At 40.1% G+C, this 19,461-nt stretch overlaps 1 protein-coding gene across 1 annotated transcript in view; it reads right to left on the bottom strand.

The window, feature by feature from the left end:
* LOC137612591 (piezo-type mechanosensitive ion channel component 2) overlaps window positions 1-19,461 on the bottom strand; it is a 199,792-nt gene that overhangs the window by 69,086 nt on the left and 111,245 nt on the right. The window contains exons 20-27 of the mRNA XM_068341199.1: window positions 15,740-15,916; window positions 15,397-15,519; window positions 14,763-14,963; window positions 14,473-14,677; window positions 7,805-7,906; window positions 7,545-7,710; window positions 2,220-2,463; window positions 1,867-1,981 (exon numbers count right to left, since the gene is read on the bottom strand). Coding sequence (XP_068197300.1) covers window positions 1,867-1,981; window positions 2,220-2,463; window positions 7,545-7,710; window positions 7,805-7,906; window positions 14,473-14,677; window positions 14,763-14,963; window positions 15,397-15,519; window positions 15,740-15,916 — 1,333 coding nt within the window. The remainder of the gene's footprint in view (window positions 1-1,866; window positions 1,982-2,219; window positions 2,464-7,544; window positions 7,711-7,804; window positions 7,907-14,472; window positions 14,678-14,762; window positions 14,964-15,396; window positions 15,520-15,739; window positions 15,917-19,461) is intronic.

The raw sequence follows: 19,461 nt of genomic DNA, 5'->3' as shown, positions 1-19,461 counted from the left end.
AAGGGACATACAACAGTCAAACAAACTACAAACTATTTTAAAGGTATGTAACTAAGATTTTTAATACACCTGCTAAATGTGAAATAAAAATTACAGTATTTTCTGCACTATAAGGTACACTGGATTATAAGACGCACCTTTGATGAATTGTTTATTTTATAATTTATTTCATATATAAGGCACACTGGATTATAAGGCGTATATAATAAAAAATATTAAAATAGGTTTAAAAAACTTGTGGCTGTAGTTGCGCTATCCATTCACTAGCTAGAGCATTCATGACTGTGAGTACCCTTAATCAGTTGTGAACGGCTATTGTAATGTCAATGAGGCCATTCTGAGCCTCATCAAGGAAACCTGATCACTTGATCACTTTGCCATCTTAGAAAGAAGTCAACACGCATATTAAAAAACCTGACATTAAAACTGGTTAAATTCATTACGAGTGCACTCAGGGCGGATTATTTCCTGATCTGAAGTTCGAAGCAGATATTTAAGCTCCGACGTTCGTCTTCGTTTATAAATTAAATATTGTTTCAATCGATCGGTAGTCCAGTCGGAGGTGAGGTGCAGCTATTTGCTGCCTAAACAATTTTTTAACCAGTTTTTAATGCCAGGCTGCTAATTTACTGGCAAATGCGAATCTGTTTTTTCTCCTAGAACTGACTTTAACGTGGGTGTCTCACCGCCATGAATCTCACAGCATGTCAGACAGACAGAATACACAAGCCGAAATGCCCCCCCCCCCCGTAACGTGTTGTTTCAGGTATCAAGTACATTTGCAAATCAGTTGCATCATACCAGGCACCTTTATCTAGCAGTGACTCTGCTCTTGAAATTTCAGAAAAGGCTGGAAGTTCAGCTTTGAGGGTCTTTCATTCACATTTATGCCAGTTTCTCAGCATGTTTCCTCAAACTAATAGAATGGACCATCACTATTGCTAGATTCCAGGTTACAGGACAATGGCATTTTTTCGACCAACTAAGTTTAAAGTGGGTTATTTCTGGTACCACAGTAGTTGGGAAATACTGAGATCAGTCAGTCAGGCGAACTTTATCAATAGTGTTGTTGAAAATTCCCTATGTTTTGCTACGTTATCGTAGCCGGTCACCAGTGTTCTCAGCAGGCTGCTCTGCTGTCAAACAGCAGGTCAGTGAGAGTAGGCACATCGGCGACGCCCCTTGACTACCGTTGTTAGGGGGCGCAGTATGACCTGAATACTGTCTGAGGGTCCCCCTGGTGGCGTAGTGCAGCATGACTGCCGGCCAGACTGCCGGCCTTTTTTCAGCGATCTTGTTTTTAACCAATACTATTAGTACTATTAATATTAATATTAATATTAATCCATATACAAGGAGCTTTGGATTATAAAGCGCACTACGGGATTATGAGAAAATTATAGGCTTTTATGTGCGCTTTATAGTGCAGAAAATACTGTACAGAACTTTAAAAAATTAAATTGTTTGAATGCAAACAACTGTGTAGATGTTGTAAGAATATATATTGTCTGATTGCGAGACGTGTCAGCCCATGGGTTGGTGTAATGATCTTATGCAAACTATTATGGATATTTTCTCACGAGAAATTAGAAATGAATGTTACACTAAAGTCTTAGTTGTTGTTTTTTTCCACTAAATGTTAGTTGCTCAGTGGCGTAAAGTTAGATCCTGTTGAATGGCATTTGCCTGTAAACTACACATCTTGGAAAGTTCTAGGATATCCAGTCAAGTAGCAGGCTGCTGCAAAAGAATCATTGAAGCCAAAATGTAATTGTTTTATACTCCGCATAACATTAAACAAGAAAACTCAATTTGTTGTAACAGGCAAGAAATTGCTCAAAGACGTGCAGAGTTGAATCCACTTACACTTGTCTTGCTTGATGTTGTCCTTGTAGTCCTTGATGGTGCAAGCCAGACTGAGCAGTTGGATTAACCAGCAGTGTTTCAAGATCAGAGAGTTGATGTAGCCACAAGCCAGGATCTAGGAACAATAATCCTTCACCATGTAATTAAATACAATTAATTCTACATATCATAACTTTTAAATGTCTTGATTACCTCGTTGGTAGTGCACACATCAGTACCACCTCGCTATATACTGAAAAGCATGCACCTCTTTTAAAATGTACATTTTAAATAAAACAATAATGTACAGTATGTCGCATGTCTAACAAGCAAATGATTAATTGGACTAGTTATGCAAAACGAGATGGACTCACTGACAAAATGTTCTTCATGGTGATTACAAAAATGTTGTAGGCGATCAGGAAGTCCCAGTAGAACAAGATCCTTTTTATTGGTTTGAGCAGCAGTTCACCACCGAAGAGAAGGAAGTAGAAGCAAGCCACCAGGTAGCCCATACAGAAGATGCTGATGCGTGTTGTTCCCGTGATAAAGATGATTGTGAGGACGAACCAAAACAGGTAGCTAAACATGATGACTTTCAGCATATCCAGGTAGGACCTGGAGGGCAGTGTGGTGAAACCAGTATGTCAGCACTAGTTTAACAATATTCAACAATTTCTTTCAGATATCTTTGGAGACTTAAAAAAAAAATTGAGCCTGAAAACCCATGTGCAGCTGTTTTGTTACCTTTGCCGAGCTGGATTTCAACAAACCCATAAAGATAGTGCATGACTCAGACAAGAGGCCGTTACATTTTAGGGAATATCTAAATAGAAGAATGGATACAGGATTTTTTTCTAGGATTACCTTAATATTGTGAGAATAATTTTCAACATTTTCTGGAATTCTGCCAAAAATGATGAACTGATTTCAGTTTAGGTGTGTATGACACGAGCCAGGAAAGCTAAATGGATATGTAGAATTGTTTGACATTCACAGACATATGCTATGCCAAGTGCCATTCTAGTACTGTGGGATATAATTATTTCCCATTTGCCAACTGCCAACAGTGACCAAAAGAAATATTGATCTACCGAGCTAAGCCTCTATATAGAATGTATTTTCTCCCATACTAAAAGTCAGCAAAACATTTCCGTTCATTTAGTTGCTATGTGCACAATTTGCCAATCAGTCACAGTTGGTGTTTCATTTAGAGAAGAACACCAGTTAAACTCAGTGAATATGAACCAGCTGAAACCTGAGTCCTGTCACTCAGCACAGGCGCAATACTTCATGTTGTGTGTCAAATATGCCAAAAACATGTATACGGATCCCATGTTATTATGTAAGAAACCATTAATACGATGAGTGTAGTGAAGACTTAGGAAGCACTGAGCATTAACTTGATGGAAAACAACAGCTGCACAGTTTAGGAAGCAGCCCTGATGAAGTGGGTTTGGATGGGCTGGAAGATGTGAGTGGGTGTCCTTGTTCTTCAGGAAAAGAAAATACCTTTTCCATACTTAAAAGCTATTTATTGAGTTAGAGTACAGGGCAAAAGCATCTGAGTCGCAGAGTAACGGACAGAGTGTTTTTGTGGATTATAGATTTTTCCCCCACGCCTTATCCGTAATTTGATCCTTGAGGGAAACGATGGAATAAGTGCAGAGCTGCCATGGTGTGGATAGAAGGGCTATGCAGCTCTCTTTCTCTCTACTAGGGGCTTATTGATGGACAAAGAGTGCGTTAATAAAAGACTTGTCCACTTTATGCATCAAAACAGGGGTATGTGAAGAGCACATAATCAATGACTGTGGACAGGTCAGGATACTCTTGCCGTCTTTTCTAATCCACTGTCTATTTCCCCGCTTCTCAAAACCATCCCTTCACTAATTTTATTGTGTAATGAAAGAAACTCAGTCTTGATTGAAAAATCGGGCAGCAGCCAAAAATCTGCATTATGCATACAGTGGGTATTTGATAACAGCAAACTAAGCAAGTCATATCAGGGAATATCATGTGTCCTTATTCAGCAACAGCACACTTATGATTACTTCATTTTTAGTTTTCTGCTACCTTGTTTCAGAGCAGCTTTACTAGTAAGGTACACAGTAATTAACAGTAATGCGTTATTGAGTGCTGCATGATCTATCTCAAATGCATCAGTGAATTTAAAGCTCAATTTCACACTATTCAACACCCCACCCCATGCTTTGTTTAAAACATGTATAGACTTGGACTTTGACTTCCTTTTATAGTCATTGCACAGAGGCTCAGAACAGTGAATCTGGTGATGAAATGTCGTTGTTTGGCAACCGGAGAACACAGCATTTGTTCACATCACTATTTCTATTGTGTTAGGAAATATATAAACAGTGTGAGGATAGACATAGACATGTTTTAAGTGTTATTAACAGTATGAGTCTTATAAATAAAATTTAATAAATAAATACATAATATTGCACGGAGCCTAAGGCCTGGCATGTAAACTTGAAATGTTAAGTTATGTATAGGTTATATATTATAGATAGATCATATTATATAATTTATAATTATAATATATACAGTGTATATATATATATATATACTGTATGATATATATAATATATATATATATATATATATATATATATATACTGTATATATACTGTATGTATATATATATATAATGTATGTGATCATAGTGACCAAGGATTTAGTGGAGACAGTGAAAAACTAAGTTCTACCTACAGCAATGACAACATTATGGTATCTTTCAATTGTAGTTATTATCCTGGACATGTGGCAAACATAATGTGGTGTAGTAAAGTAGTGTAGTGTGGTGTTTATCCAGTATTTATTCATTATGTAATGCCTGAGCAGTGGATATGTGCAATTTCCTCCGGGATTAATAACGTATCTATCTAATAAAGAAAAATCCATTACTTATTTATATATTATTCAGCGGCAGACTGCTGTCACACAAAGCCTCCACAGAGAGGCTGAGGTCCTCCCGTGCCATCAGGGGGTACAATGACTCTCTCAGGAGGAGCGGGGGGGAGGTGGCGAGGTCAGCACGTGGTTGAATGGATTTAATTTAATTTTATACTGTTTATATTTTAATTTTGTACTGTTTATATTTAATTATAGTTTGGTATATAAGTCCTGTTAGTGCTGCATGTGTCTGTTAGTGTAGTGTATGTCTTGCGGTATGTCCTGTGATGTCAGTGTTTCTTTTTCTCCTGGTGTATAATCTAGTATTTATTTGTGATGTAATGCCTGAGCAGTGGATATGTACAATTTCCTCCCGGATTAATATCTATCTATCTACTATCTATTTTAAACTGCCTGTTGAGCAATCCCTGGAACATCATACAATCACTGATAAACTGAAAAAAAAAAAAAAAAAAGAGAGGGACAAACGTAAAAATGTAACCACTGTAAAATCACCGGTCTCCATAGTACTGCCTGTTTTGGTTTACTATGTGTACAACTCTACAGATAAAGAAAGTGAAGTTACACCCTCATTGTCAAGTAAAGATGTGCCCTAATAAAAAATGTTTTATAGACTGTTTTAAGATTTAAATAAATATGGTTGTAGCCTGATGATGTATAAGATACCTTCTACTATTTCTGAATTTGTAAAATTTTGCAGGGCATGACAAAAAAAAAAAAACATGACAAAATCTTAAAGGTCCCATATCGTACTCTTTGTAGTCAATTTCACACAGCTGTCAGACGTCAGCTACACTGCATTCAAAATGTATTGCGCCAAACTGATCCATAGCATGGACTAGTGTTTATGGTGGATGTATTGGTATGGCTTGCCAAGATCCCGTCATAGTCATACAACCATACAAATTTAACCAGAAGGACAGAATCCTGAAAAGACACAGACTCTGCGGCTGCAGCGAGAAGTTTCAGAATGGTTAGTATGTCTAAATATTACTTAGTCTGTTCCAATGTGTTGTGTTGACCGATCCCATGACACACTTCTACCTTATTGCTGAACACATCAAATTTCTCTTCAGGGAAGAATGCCCCCTGATCAGAAAGAGATGAGTGTTCTTGCGCAGACGGGGCCAGCTCACGCAATTCCTCCCGTTGGTCGACACAACAGGAGCTGAATGTGTGGGCTGCAGAGTCGATACAGGACATGTTTGTTTTTCCTGATTCTAGGAGTTGATAGGCTGATGAAGGACCATGTAGGGACCAGAAAAAATATTTTTCATAATAAGGGAACTTTTAAACTAGTAATGAGAAAGAAGTGTCTTTGTTTTTATCCATCCATCCATCCATCTTCCACCACTTATCCGTAGTCGGGTCACGGGGGCAGCAGCTTCAACAGGGAGCCCCAAACTTCCCTTTCCCTTTGTCTTTGTTTTTAATTGTTTTAATTAATGAATTGCCTCCCGTAGGGTAAATTATCTTTCTACTCTAGCACAATCCATGTTTATGTGTGTGTTTGTGTGTATGTGTGTGTCTGTGTGTGTGTGTGTGCGCAAGTACAGTTCTTCTAGGTATCCAAGTGATGGAGAGGCAGAGCGGCCGGTAGCAACTTCTACGTGCTGGCAAATGAACAGCTTGTGTGTGAGTTGGGGGGGGGGGTTGCTTTGGTAGTGGTCAGGAGGTCAACTGACACCTCTCACTGCCAGATCACACTCCAAAGTGTGTTGTGGACTGAGATACTATAACCTCTTATCCTTCATCCTGACATAGAGACTAATTCTATAAAAGACACAACAAGTTTTATTCATTCATTCACTTTCAATACCTACTTTATCCGCTGTCACGGGCCATGGGGCAAATGGAGCCTATCCCAACCGAATGGGGGAGTGAGGTAAGGTACACTGTGGGTGCGATGCCAGTGCACCACGGAGCTACATGTAGACAGACAAACGCACACACACACACACACACACACACACACACACACACACACACACACACACACACACACACACACACGCGCACACACACACACACGCACACACACACCTACCGGCAATTTGAGATCAGCCAATTTACCCGAAGTGCATGTCTTTGGAGGTGGGAGGAAGCTGGAGAACCCATAGAGATTATACGCAGACAAAGGGAGAACATGCAAACTTTGCAGTGATTTTAGATCATATGGATCTAAATTCACTAGGAATCAAATATCTTGGTGTCTTTACTTTTTTCATTTAAGTGTCTTGTTCGATTGACAAAGTTGTAAACTTGGGTACCTGTGGTCAGAAGCTAGTGTATGTGTTCACATCCAAGCTAAAGTAGTTCATTAACACTGTCAGCTCACCTCTGCTGGAAGTACAGTACTTCAGGAGGATGTGGTCCACACAACTTCTTGTTAATTGGCCAGTCTCAAATTGCCCACAGGTGTGAGTGTATGCGTGCGTGTTTATCTGTGTACATATGTAGATTTGCGGTGCACTGGCACTGTGCCCGGACTCTTCCCTGCCTCACACCCCCAGTCAGCTTGGATAGGCTACTGCACCCCGCGACCCGCGACGGCGGTTGAGGCGATTTGACGATGAATGAATGAATGTCTTGTTTGGCATAATAATCCCACTTCAGAAGAACTCCAGTCGCGCCAAAGTAATTTTACTGGATCTAAAATTACTTTGGTAATGTAAACACTTCCTTAACTGTTGAAAAAGTTTTTTTTTTAACCATAAACAGTATCCATACATCCAGGATTATGAATTTGCAGGAAGCTGTTGTACCTGCAGTGGATAAAGTCAGGGACAGGGTTGTGGACACTGAAAGAGGCTGCATCCAGGTCTCTGCAGATCTCCACGTTATCTCCCGCCATAATGCGGACAGCAGCCTTGTTCTCATCATCAAAGACCTGCCTCTGCAAAGAGGCACAGAGCAGCAACATGAAGTCATCTAGACGGGAGAAAAGGAAACATAGGTAAAACTAAAATCACTACATCTCATATCCTACACATAATAGAATCACACAACAAGCACAGATACACACAGATGAGGAATGAAGAGTTGGGTCTGGTTTTGAAATCTGGAACAAAGAGCCACTTGACCACATTGGAATCTGTAGTAGAGTTGGGAAACCTCCAAGGATAGTCTGAAAGGAAAACACCATTAGCATTGTACTATATGTAAAAACAGGAAAATAGTTATTTGTAAAAGAGCAAGGCGAGCAGCATGAGTCTTTATAGTAATAAATGACCCCCTACTCCCCCACCTGAGCCATCCTATTATTCTTCCTGTAGGAAGCATGGTGGAGGGTTGCTTTGTTTCTCATCCCTTCCCTCACTCGCTACACCACTATGATACCCATATTATATTTCATATTAAATATATTGTTATATTGTATTATATTATCGGGACCCATGTAAATTACATGGGAAAATTTATTTCCCCAATGGGATTATGAAAGTACATTTCTTCTTCTTCTGCACCATAATTTAATCATGGTTACATTTTGAGAGTTTGTAGGAGGAGGAAGTGCCGAGAGTATGGCATCCTTACGTGTTTATTAATTCTGTTTTTTTGCTTTTTTGTATGTGTATTCACATCCATCCATTCATCTTCTTCCGCTTATCCGGAGTCGGGTCGCGGGGGGATCAAGTTCAACAAGGAGTTCCAAACTTCCATTTCCCCAGCCACTTCCACCAGCTCTGACCGAGGGATCCCAAAGCATTCCCAGGCCAGTGTCGAGATATAATCCCTTCACCTGGTCCTGGGTCCGCCTCGACGTCTCCTCTCAGCTGGACGTGCCAGGAACACCTCCCTAGGGAGGCGCCCCGGAGGCATCCGCACCAGGTGCCCAAACCACCTCAGCTGACTCCTTTCCACGCGAAGGAGCAGTGACTTTGTTTTTAGTTTGATAAATGTGAAAAAGTTAGATGTTTTATTTGTCCGAGAAACACAAAGTACTATTGAAAATGATATTGACTAGAAGTGAGAATGGAACGGTGAAATGTATTTCAGCCACAAAAGCAGCACCAGAGGCTGAGTGGGGGTTTTATTTTCAAGTGCTTTAAAACCCCGCTCTGTTTTGGTGGAAGAGATTATGCCGGGCCACATTTGAAAAATAAGAGCATAGGTTGAAAGATAGACATTGACTTTTATCTGTATGTATGCTCCAAATGTGGGCACAGACAGAGTGCCTTGTTTAACAACTTTAAATTATGAAGTTCAGAAATGCAGCAAAGATGAGCACCTGTTTTTAGGAGGGGATTTCAACTGTACAGAAAACACTATTTTAGACAGAAATCACCAGGAGCCTTATGCTGAATCAAACAAGGAACTGAGGCATTTTATAAAAACAAATGATCTGAAAGATGTGTGGAGGAATTTTAACAGCTCAAGAAGACAGTGCACATGGGTAGGCTGTGGGGAGACAAACCTATCCATGTCACGACTGAACAGATTGTATTGTTTTACCCACCATTTTGATGTTTTTAAGAACTGCTCCAACTTACCAGTTGGATTCACAGATCACACTCTAGTGCAGTGTTTCATTTTCATTAATAACATAAAACGTTCTGGAATTTTAACTCTACTCTTTTTCCAGATAGATGTTTTAAAACAGCCTTTTATTGCTTTTTGGGATAGCTTTAAAATACAAAAAAGTCACTTTGGCTCTCTGTAGCAATGGTGGGATGCAGGCAAAAGTCAAATCAAGAATCTATGTCTACAGTATAATCGAAATGCCTCCGGTGACTTGCTCAGGTCTATCAGATATCTGGAGAGACAACTGGCCGAACACACATTAGACACATTATTGTGAGATTTTGAGTGAAAACCTCCTTCCATCAGCATCCTCCTCCTTGAAGATGAAATGTGGCTGGGTCTTTCAGCATGACAATGATCCCAAACACACTGCCTGGGCAACAAAGGATTGGCTTCGTAACAAGCCTATAGAAAATCTTTGGAGGGAGTTGAAAGTCCGTGTTACCCAACGACATCCCCAAAACATTACTGCTCTAGAGATTTGCATGGAGGAATGGGCCAAATACCAGTTTGTGAAAACCCTGTGAAGACTTACAGAAAACGTTTGACCTCTATTATTGCCAAAAAAAGGGCATATAATTAAGTATTGAGATAAACTTTTTTTATTGACCAAATACTTATTTTCCACCATAATTTGCAAATATATTCTTTAAAAATCAGACAATGTGATTTTCTGGATTTTTTTTCTCATTCTGTCTCTCATAGTTGAGGTATACCTATGATGACAATTACAGGCCTCTCTCATCTTTTTAAGTGGGATAACTTGCACAATTGGTGGCTGACTAAATACTTTTTCCCCACTGTATGCTTGCAAGTTTCTATGAAGAATTGTTTCACTCTGAATACAGTGGTACCTCTACTTACAAATGTCTCTACATACGAAATTGTCTACTTATGAAACGTCTCAACAGGAAAATATCGCCTCTAGTTACAAAAGAAATTTCAAGTTACGAAAGGTAAAAAGGTACAGTGTGGGCTGCTACTCGCAGCTCCCAAAGGTTCCTGAACGCAACGTTCTTATAGCTGCTCTGCCATTGGCTATTACCTAGTATCTTCCTGGCATCCCATTGGCTAAGAGGGACCTCTGTGTGTAGCAAGATAGGTGTCTATGCAGTGTCCTCGTCATATGGCCCTCGACCCAAGAGGTGTTCGCTATGGACCCCAAGAAAGTGACGGACAAAAGAGGAAAAGACGAAGAAAAGAGTTTTTTGTCCATACAAACAAAGCAAGAGATAATACAAAAGCATGAAAAAGGGATGCGTTTGGTTGATCTCGCCAAAGAATATGGCCGTAATACATCTACAATCGCCACATTATTAAAACAAAAGGAAGTTTAAGGAGTTTAAGGCATCGCGTGGGTGGTTGGAGAAATTCAAAAGGAGGACTGGAATTCACTCTGTTGTTCGGCATGGTGAGGCGAGAGCGCATGAACCAAAGAGGGCAAAAAACAATGAGGACAGCAGCATCATTTTTATTCTTTACTCTATTCTTTGTTTTTTGCACAACTCTCATTTATTGTGTAATCATTTAATTGTAACATGTATTTGTTACATGTTTTGATGTATTTTTATGCTTTATATAACATTTATGTCGGAATTTCGGGGAGCTTGGAACGGATTAGGGCATTTGCATGGAAAACGTGTCTCTACTTACGAAATTTTCTACTTACGAAATTTCTTCCAGAACCAATTAATTTCGTAAGTAGAGGTACCACTGTACTCTGAAAAACTTAAATATTGTCATCTTTTCTGGCCATTCTGCCGAAACAAAACGGAAGAAAACCACCACCTAGATGCTGACATCGCCCTGCAGGGGATTAAACCTGGTAAGTCTCTAGGTCTAGATGGTCTGCCCATTGAATTCTGGCAAGTGATTGGTGGGGACTTGCTGTCTGTGCTTGGGAAAAGTATGACGACAAGTCGGCTGCCCCTGAGCTGTAGGAGGGCAGTCCTCGCGCTCCTACCAAAAAAGGAGACCTCTGAGACATCGGGAACCGGTGGCCGGTGTCCCTCCTCTGCACAGATTACAAGCTCCTCTCCAAGGTCTTGGCCAATATGCTAAAAAAAGGAGAAGGTTGTTCATGTGGACCACACTAACTGTGTACCAAGCAGGCTAATCACGGATAACATACATTTAATTTGTAATGCTTTTGAACCCTCAAGTTCATTGGGCACAGGACTTTTGATAGAGTTGAACACTCGTACTTGTGGCACACGCCAAAAGGTTTCAGTTCCAGTTCTAACTTTATTGCCAAAATTCAGACCCTGTATGGAGACATTGAGAGTGTGATTAAGGTTAGTGGTGGCTTAAGTGCTCCATTTAAGGTCCAAAGGGGCGTGTGACACGGCTGCCCCCCCCTGCCCCTGCACTACTCTCCGGAACTGGAACCTTTATTAAACCAGCTGAGAGCAGGCTTCTCTGGTTCTAATATTCCTGGTTCTTTTCATGGTTTTAAGATGTCTGCATATGCTGATGATATTGTTGCTGGAATCAAAAACCGGCATGATGTAGACTTTTTATAACGTACTGTACATCTTTTAAGTGAGATCTCCTCCACCAAAGTCAAATGGGCGAAGAACAAGACTCTTATGGTGGGATGTGGGCTGGATGAGATCAGACTCCCGGATAGACTCCAATGGAAAAGAAACGGGTTAAAATACCTTGGAGCTGGGAGACCAGACTATTATGGAAAAGAATGATTTTAAGTAATTTAGAGCTATGAATGATTTAATCACTTTGGCAAACTTGTCAAAGGTGTCTTACATTCCGTGTTGAGTGAGGAGCTAGTGTTCAGTCAGTGTTTGGTTTAATTCACGTATATTTTGCTATTTACCTGCTATTATTTGTTTTTCAAATGTGAATTCCTTTCTGCATGAATCTCTTTTGGATTTTGTGTCGACATGATTATCTTATAATTTAGATTTTGTGAATAAATGTGATTTTAAAAATCAAAACTTCTTTTTAAATCAAAATGATGCAGATTCATTCCCTGTCGAGCATTCCTTTGTTTTAACACGCCTTCTATGTTCATCTGTCACAAACGATATTGATGTTGTGGGTCAAGTTGACCCAGTGCATGTTTATTTATCCAAACGTTGTCCAAAACCAAAAATATTCCTACAGATAATGTTTATATACCATTACTTACTCCATTACTAACTATTCTATCCATCTATAATGCAATATTGTTGCTTACCTCTCACAGTTAATGGTTCAATTACGATAATTCACTCGTTTTCCATAAAAACACAACTTTTGTTATTGTTTCACTATATAATTACCTTTAAAAGACCAACATATAAAACACTAGGATTATTTTTTGCATATATGCACTGTTTATGACCCAGTAATGAAAAAACAACAATAAACTATAGCAGATACGATGCATTACCATCAGTTTTCAGTAACCCCTCGCTTGTTCGCACTTCAAGATGCCCGGCTTCAATACATCACAGATTTTTTGTAGATAGTCACGTGATACCATACACGCATGGATTTTCATAATATGACCCCTGTTATGAAAATCACTTTTTTTCAAGTCTCTACATACAGTACCGTGTACCTAGTGGTCCTCCCTAGCTTGATCAACTCCTACAATCTGGTAAACATAAACAAACGCTTACTGCATCAGTAAATATACAGAGTTTTACTAATTTATGGCCCAGTGATTGACAATATGATTGGTTGACATGCCTCAAGGACATGGGCATCCCCGAAGGGGAGTTCATTCAGGCTACAATGGCATTGTGTGATAATGTCTTAGGTCAGAGCTACACACTGAAAGTTCTTCACAAACTGTTGAAGTCAGCTAACATTTGACTAACTAGTTAGCTCCACTTAAATCACATATGTGTGTGTCCACTAAAGGCGTATCCTCATTGTCATAGCAAACACAGCTGTGTGTGTCCATAACGCTCAGATATTCAGATATTCACTGTCACCAGTCAAGGGTTACGTTCAACTGACATAAACCCATTTCATTTCCAGCCTTGTGACAAAGGCTGAATACGTTCACACACACACACACACACACACACACACACACACACACACACACACACACACACTGAAACGCTTTGCCTTACATGTCCCATGTTTCATTTAGACTACAAAAGTAGTCTAAATGAAACGATCTCTCATTGTCTGTGACAATTGTTAATAAACAGCGTATGTGCTGTCTGTAAACATCTGTTGTCGTCACCACTGATTTTTGTCCCATTTGTAAACAATGTGTGTTTTAAATTCTTCGCGATATTTATGGGTCAATAGGATCAGCCCATGTAGTGTTTACATAATGAACAATGGAGTCACGTTCGGCTGAAAGCAGCTTCACGCTCAGCGCAGAGAAACCAACTGTTATTAAAAGACTGTCATGGTGCAGTGTTGGTGCTCTGCTGTGCTGGGGTGTGGCAGGAGGAGAGGCTGAACTTGTGGGCAGAGCCTCGTCTCCACATCTGTTGCTCGTCTCCACACCTGGACCCGATGGGGTTGATTAGCCTGAAACATTATAAGTTGGCTTCTTCTTTTGTTCCTTGTCAGAAAACTGTTCATTCTGTTCTTACAGTGTAACTTTTTCACTGCCTCCTAGACTGCCAGAGTGTGTGCATGCGTGTTTGTCTACGTCTTGTGTGGCTCCGTGGTGCACTGGCGTCGCGCCTGGAGTTTCCCCCGCCCCTCGCCCTAAGCCAGCTGGGATAGGCTTCAGGTCCCCACAAACTGCGAAAGTGGATGAAGTGGTTCTGACGATGAATGAATGCTATGGTTTTGTTTTGTGTGACTCTGCAGTGCACCGCCATCGTGATCGGAGTGCCCCCCACCTCTCGTCCGTAAGTCAGCTGGGATAGGCTCCAGTGACACCCCTGACCCACAAAAAGCGGAAGAAGCAAAACAGAAGATGAATGAATGAATGAATGAATGAATGAATGAATGAATGAATGAATGAATGAATGAATGAATGAATGAATGAAATGTTATGGTTTCACCTAAATAGATTATGTGGCTTTGGGATTATTGGTTAGACAAAAGCAATTATATTTTTTGAAAAGAATTTCTTTTAAAAAATCACCTTGGTTTTGGGGAGTAATGAGCTTTTCTTTGACATTTTATATAATCAATCATCTTGGAATGATAATAGATATAAGTCAATCCCGGTTAAGTTTATACTACACAAACCTTTACATGCTGCAGGAGGGATCCCAATGCAAACAAAGTACTGAAAAGTCAGCATGCAAGCCAGGAAGCAGCAGTACTTGGGCCAGATCTCAGCGATGGCTTTCCTCCTACGTTTATACATGACTGCTATCAAAGCAAAGGCATGGAGCATGGCATAGAAGTCCATTCGCTGACCGATTACATTGACCCCCAACAGCAGGCAGGTCTGTAGGAAAAACAAGGAATGCATACTTGAAGCAATGATGCAATCAGTCCCCAAACGCAGCTCAGTGATTTTCATTCATCTCTACCTCAAGTCCAAACTTGTAGAAGAAGTAGTTGACAAAGTATTTGATGAAGCTGATGATCCCAATGTCGAGATGTTGTCGTGTGATATCATGGAAGATAATTCTGGCAGCAGGAGATGAGAGTTTGTTCCTCAATCTGTAATATTTCTGATGGCGGTAGATTGTTACCTCGAAAGCCAACAGAGCGAGCATCAAGAGGTTGTACTGCACAAAGAGAAGGGTTTGAAATATGAATACATTCTGTTTAAAAAAAGCTATTTAAATGGGGATTATGTATTTGCCAAAATATTTGCATTTATGGCAGCATTTACATTTAATTAGAAAAAATCTAAATTGAATTGTGTTAAATTTTGAATGTTAGCTGGTCTGATAACTGTAAGTGGTAACTGTTTTAACACATTAGATATTCTTGATAATTCTATTGCAAGTTATACTCAAATGCTTAGTTTATGCACACTGTAACAGACTTAGTGAAAAAGCAAGCCCAGATGTTTGTCCCTATTTGTAGTCTTACTAGTCTTACTTTGTAGTGCTGATTAAGCTAAATTGTCATATTTAAGCACTAGGTGCATGTATTTCCTACCATTTCAAAATATTTGTTCCATTTACACCCCTTTTCACTCTTTGTAGTCCTTACCCTGAGGTAATCCAGAAGGTTATTAGACTTTCTTAGGCCCACCCAGTGTGCAGGTTCTACAGGTTCCTTATACAGCAGGGAATCCTTCATCTCAGTCATCTGGTCCTTTGAATAACTTTCAGGCTGTGGACAGAAAATATGAATAGACCATTCAAACCGCAGCTGTGAAACAAAAACACCAAAACTATGTCTTCAAGTGTTTGATTTATTTAGTACGCTATTCATTTTATTTAATGCATGCTATAATATTGTTTTAAGCAGGACTTCATTCATTAATTACAGTAAGGTTTGGAGTATGTAGTGTACACAGCCAGGGTCAAACATATGTTCCAAGTATATTCACCATAGAGCAGTTCATGGAGTATGATGGAGGATTTATAAACTTCAGCTGGTACAACATTTTGCATACAATGATGACACAAGTCCATACGGTGCAAACACTAGAGGCCAGGGGTCGATACTGACTATAGGGCAGTGCAAAGGCCCAAGACGCCAGGAACACATAGTTGAACAAAGACACCTGCAAAAAAAAGTGCAGGTGAAAAGGACAAAAATAGCACACTTCAGGGACATCCTACTATAACAACCAATATCAGTGTTTGCGCATTATTGTACTTTCTTACAGAGAGAACATAACAAAAACTTTCAAATCAATCAAAATCTATTTTGAGACAAATTGTAGATGAAGGTAGTCCTCAACCTACAAATACAATTGGTTCTGGGATGCTGTGTGGTGGAATGTTTAAAATAAAATAATATAATAAAATACACACTACAGCAAATTTGTTAGAGAAGCTGACGGAGTTGTAGGGGCTATGTGACCTTGATGTTAGGCGCACTCAGATGAGTATTGGCAGTAGACTTATCACCATACTTGCATAATGTGTTTTGCAAAGATGACGTATTGATGTTAGTTCGACATGGGGTTGGTTTTGACATGTTGTCAGTTGCCAGTGGATCCAGTGACTGCCCACCACATACACACACACACAGGAGAACTTGGCTATAAGAATTTGGCAAAGACTTCAATTCAGTTGAGTTGAGTGCCAGCTCGACTCCCAGTATGTCCTTGCCAGAGATCTCGTTAGATAAGTACAGTCTGTTGACATTGTTTGCCTGCATCATCAATGACACTGTTGGACTTCTCTCAACCTATGTACAGTTTGAATTGACAAATATTTTATACTTATGTACTTCGTCCCATCTTAAGAAAACCTCTCTCCACCACAAATGGCATCATAACTAGGATGGAAAAAACACAAATGGCATCACGAAAAAAGGAGTTAAAGACATCGTCTGCTGTCCATGGTCTATCTTCAGGACAGACGAGGGGTGTATTGAGGGCTCAAAGTAGGCAAATTTTTGCTTTAAAAAAGCACCAACTGTCTGCCTTAAGGAGATGCTATGGTATCTGGTGACTTTTTTGCTAAACATAATTTTAAATACATTTGTTTAGTTAGTCTTCCTAAAACTACCAGTGTGGCTTATCTTAGGTTGAGGATTTGTCCAAATATATGTTGTCTACTTGTTAATGTCTGTTTGCTTTGACTAAACACATATCTTTAACTTTTCTCTTATTAAATGGGTGGTACACAGCAGTTAAAAGCCCACAAGGGTGGTTCTTTGTGGAACGTTAAAGAGCCAATAAAGCTTTGAAAGCCACAATGAAATTAGAGACTTATTTGCTGTGATAGAAAATGTAAATTTCTGTTCGGGTGCCATACAGTTTTATAACTCTAGGGTTGTTAAATTGTGTGGAACTGCACCTATGAGGCCTTGACCTTTTTCATGCTGATGAATGTTAAAAAGTTTTAACGCCTTTAGGCAGGTGTTCCGTAGGTGTCAGGGAGGTTAACACATGGAGCTGCGCCACTGATCGATTCATATCCAGTCATGCGCAGAGCCGTGAGGCAGGTGTTCCCGTGTGTATTGCAGCCAGTCCACCTGAGATCTCTGTGAATAGTAGTGTGGACTGGGATGGGATTCTTTCTATTCTTGTTTAACTCTTTCTTGTACCATGTAATTGCTTAAGTGTCTGTGGAGATTGATAAAGCAGTGATCTACCTCAATATCTTTCCATTTCTCTATTCATCTCTTTCCCCCTTCCCCACCTGATCTCTCACTCTGTACTTATGTGTTTATCCAACTAGAAATTTAACTGGGTGTGTGTATGTGTGTCTGGATGTGTGTGTAACTGATGGGGAATGACAGAAGTGAGATAAATGTGGATAAAAAAAGGGGGGGGGGAGTACAGACATGTTGATTTTAGACTTTAGTTGTGTTGCCAGGCTTGTTGTTTGAAATCAACACGTAAGGTGGAGTGTGTTCTTACATTCAGATGTTATTGACTGTTCATGTTCATGTAATTTAAGTTTGTTCATGTAAGTTCATGTTTGGCAAGTAATTCCTGGGTTGTGATGAGAAAAAAAGTAGCTACAATTGGGAAAAAATAAACAAAAATGGAAAAATAAAAACAAAACCAAAAAAAAAAAGATAATAAAAGAAAATGAAAAAGACAAAACAAGAAAATAAAAGAATGAGTGCATATATCCCACTGAAATGAATGTACACACTATGTAATTGATAGCTTTGTGGTGATTCAGTGGCTTGTATCTTCTTCTTTTCCTTTCGGCTTTTCCCTTCAGGGGTCGCCACAGCGAATCAATTTCCTCCATCTAGCCCTGTCCTTTGAATCCTCTTCTCTCACACCAACTACCTTCATGTCTTCCCTCATTACATCCATAAACCTCCTCTTTGGTCTTCCTCTAGGCCTCCTGCCTGGCAGTTCAAAACTCTGCATCCTTCTACCAATATATTCACTATCTCTCCTCTGGACATGTCCAAACCATCTCAGTCTGGCCTCTCTGACTTTATCTCCAAAACCTCTAACATGTGCTGTCCCTCTGATCTACTCATTCCTGATCTTATCCTTCCTGGTCACTCCCAGAGAGAACCTCAGCATCTTCATCTCTGCTACCTCCAGCTCTGTCTCCTGTCTTTTCTTCAGTGACACTGTCTCTAGACCAAACAACATCACTGGTCTCACCACAGTTTTGTGCACCTTTCCTTTCATTTTAGTGAAACTCTTCTTTCACACATCACACCTGACACTTTCCTCCACCCATTCCATCCTGTCTGTACACGCTTCTTCACCTCTTTTCCACAGTCTCCATTGCTCTGGACTGTTGACCCTAAGTACTTAAAATCCTCCACCTTCTTGATCTCTTCTCCCTGTAACCTCACTCTTCCATTTGGGTCCCTCTCATTCACACACATGTCCTCTGTCTTACTGTGGCTAACCTTCATTCCTCTCCTTTCCAGGACAAACCTCCACCTCTCTGGCTTCTCCTCCACCTGTTCCCTGCTCTCACTACAGATCACAATGTCATCTGCAAACATCATAGTCCATGGAGATTCCTGTCTAACCTCGTCTGTCAGCCTGTCCATCACCATAGCGAACAAGAAGGGGCTCAGAGCTGATCCCTGATGCAGTCCCACCTCCACCTTGAACTCCTCTGTCAAACCTACAGCACACCTCACCACTGTCTTACAGTCTTCATACATGTCCTGCACTGCTCTAACATACTTCTCTGCCACTCCAGACCTCCTCATACAATACCACAGCTCCTCTCTGGGCACCCTGTCGTAAGCTTTCTCCATATCTACAAAAACACAATGCAGCTCCCTCTGGCCTTCTCTGTACTTCTCTATCAACATCCTCAACGCAAATACTGCATCTGTAGTACTCTTTTTTGGCATGAAACCATACTGCTGCTCACAAATGTTCACTTCTGCCCTTAGACTAGCTTCAAATACTCTTTCCCATAACTTCATTGTATGGCTCATCAGCTTTATTCCTCTGTAATTGCCACAACTCTGCACATCTCCCTTGTTCTTAAAAATGGGCACCAGCACAGTTCTCCATTCTTCAGGCATCTTCTCACTATCTAATATCCTGTTGAACAACCCAGTCAGAAACTCTACTGCCACCTCTCCGAAACACTTCCATACCTCCAGAGGTATATCATCAGGACCGACTGCCTTTCCACTCTTCATCCTCTTCAA

The sequence above is a fragment of the Antennarius striatus genome, chromosome 18 (assembly GCF_040054535.1).
Source record: "Antennarius striatus isolate MH-2024 chromosome 18, ASM4005453v1, whole genome shotgun sequence".
NCBI lineage: Eukaryota > Metazoa > Chordata > Actinopteri > Lophiiformes > Antennariidae > Antennarius > Antennarius striatus.
This window is presented reverse-complemented; position numbering and strand designations above follow the sequence as displayed.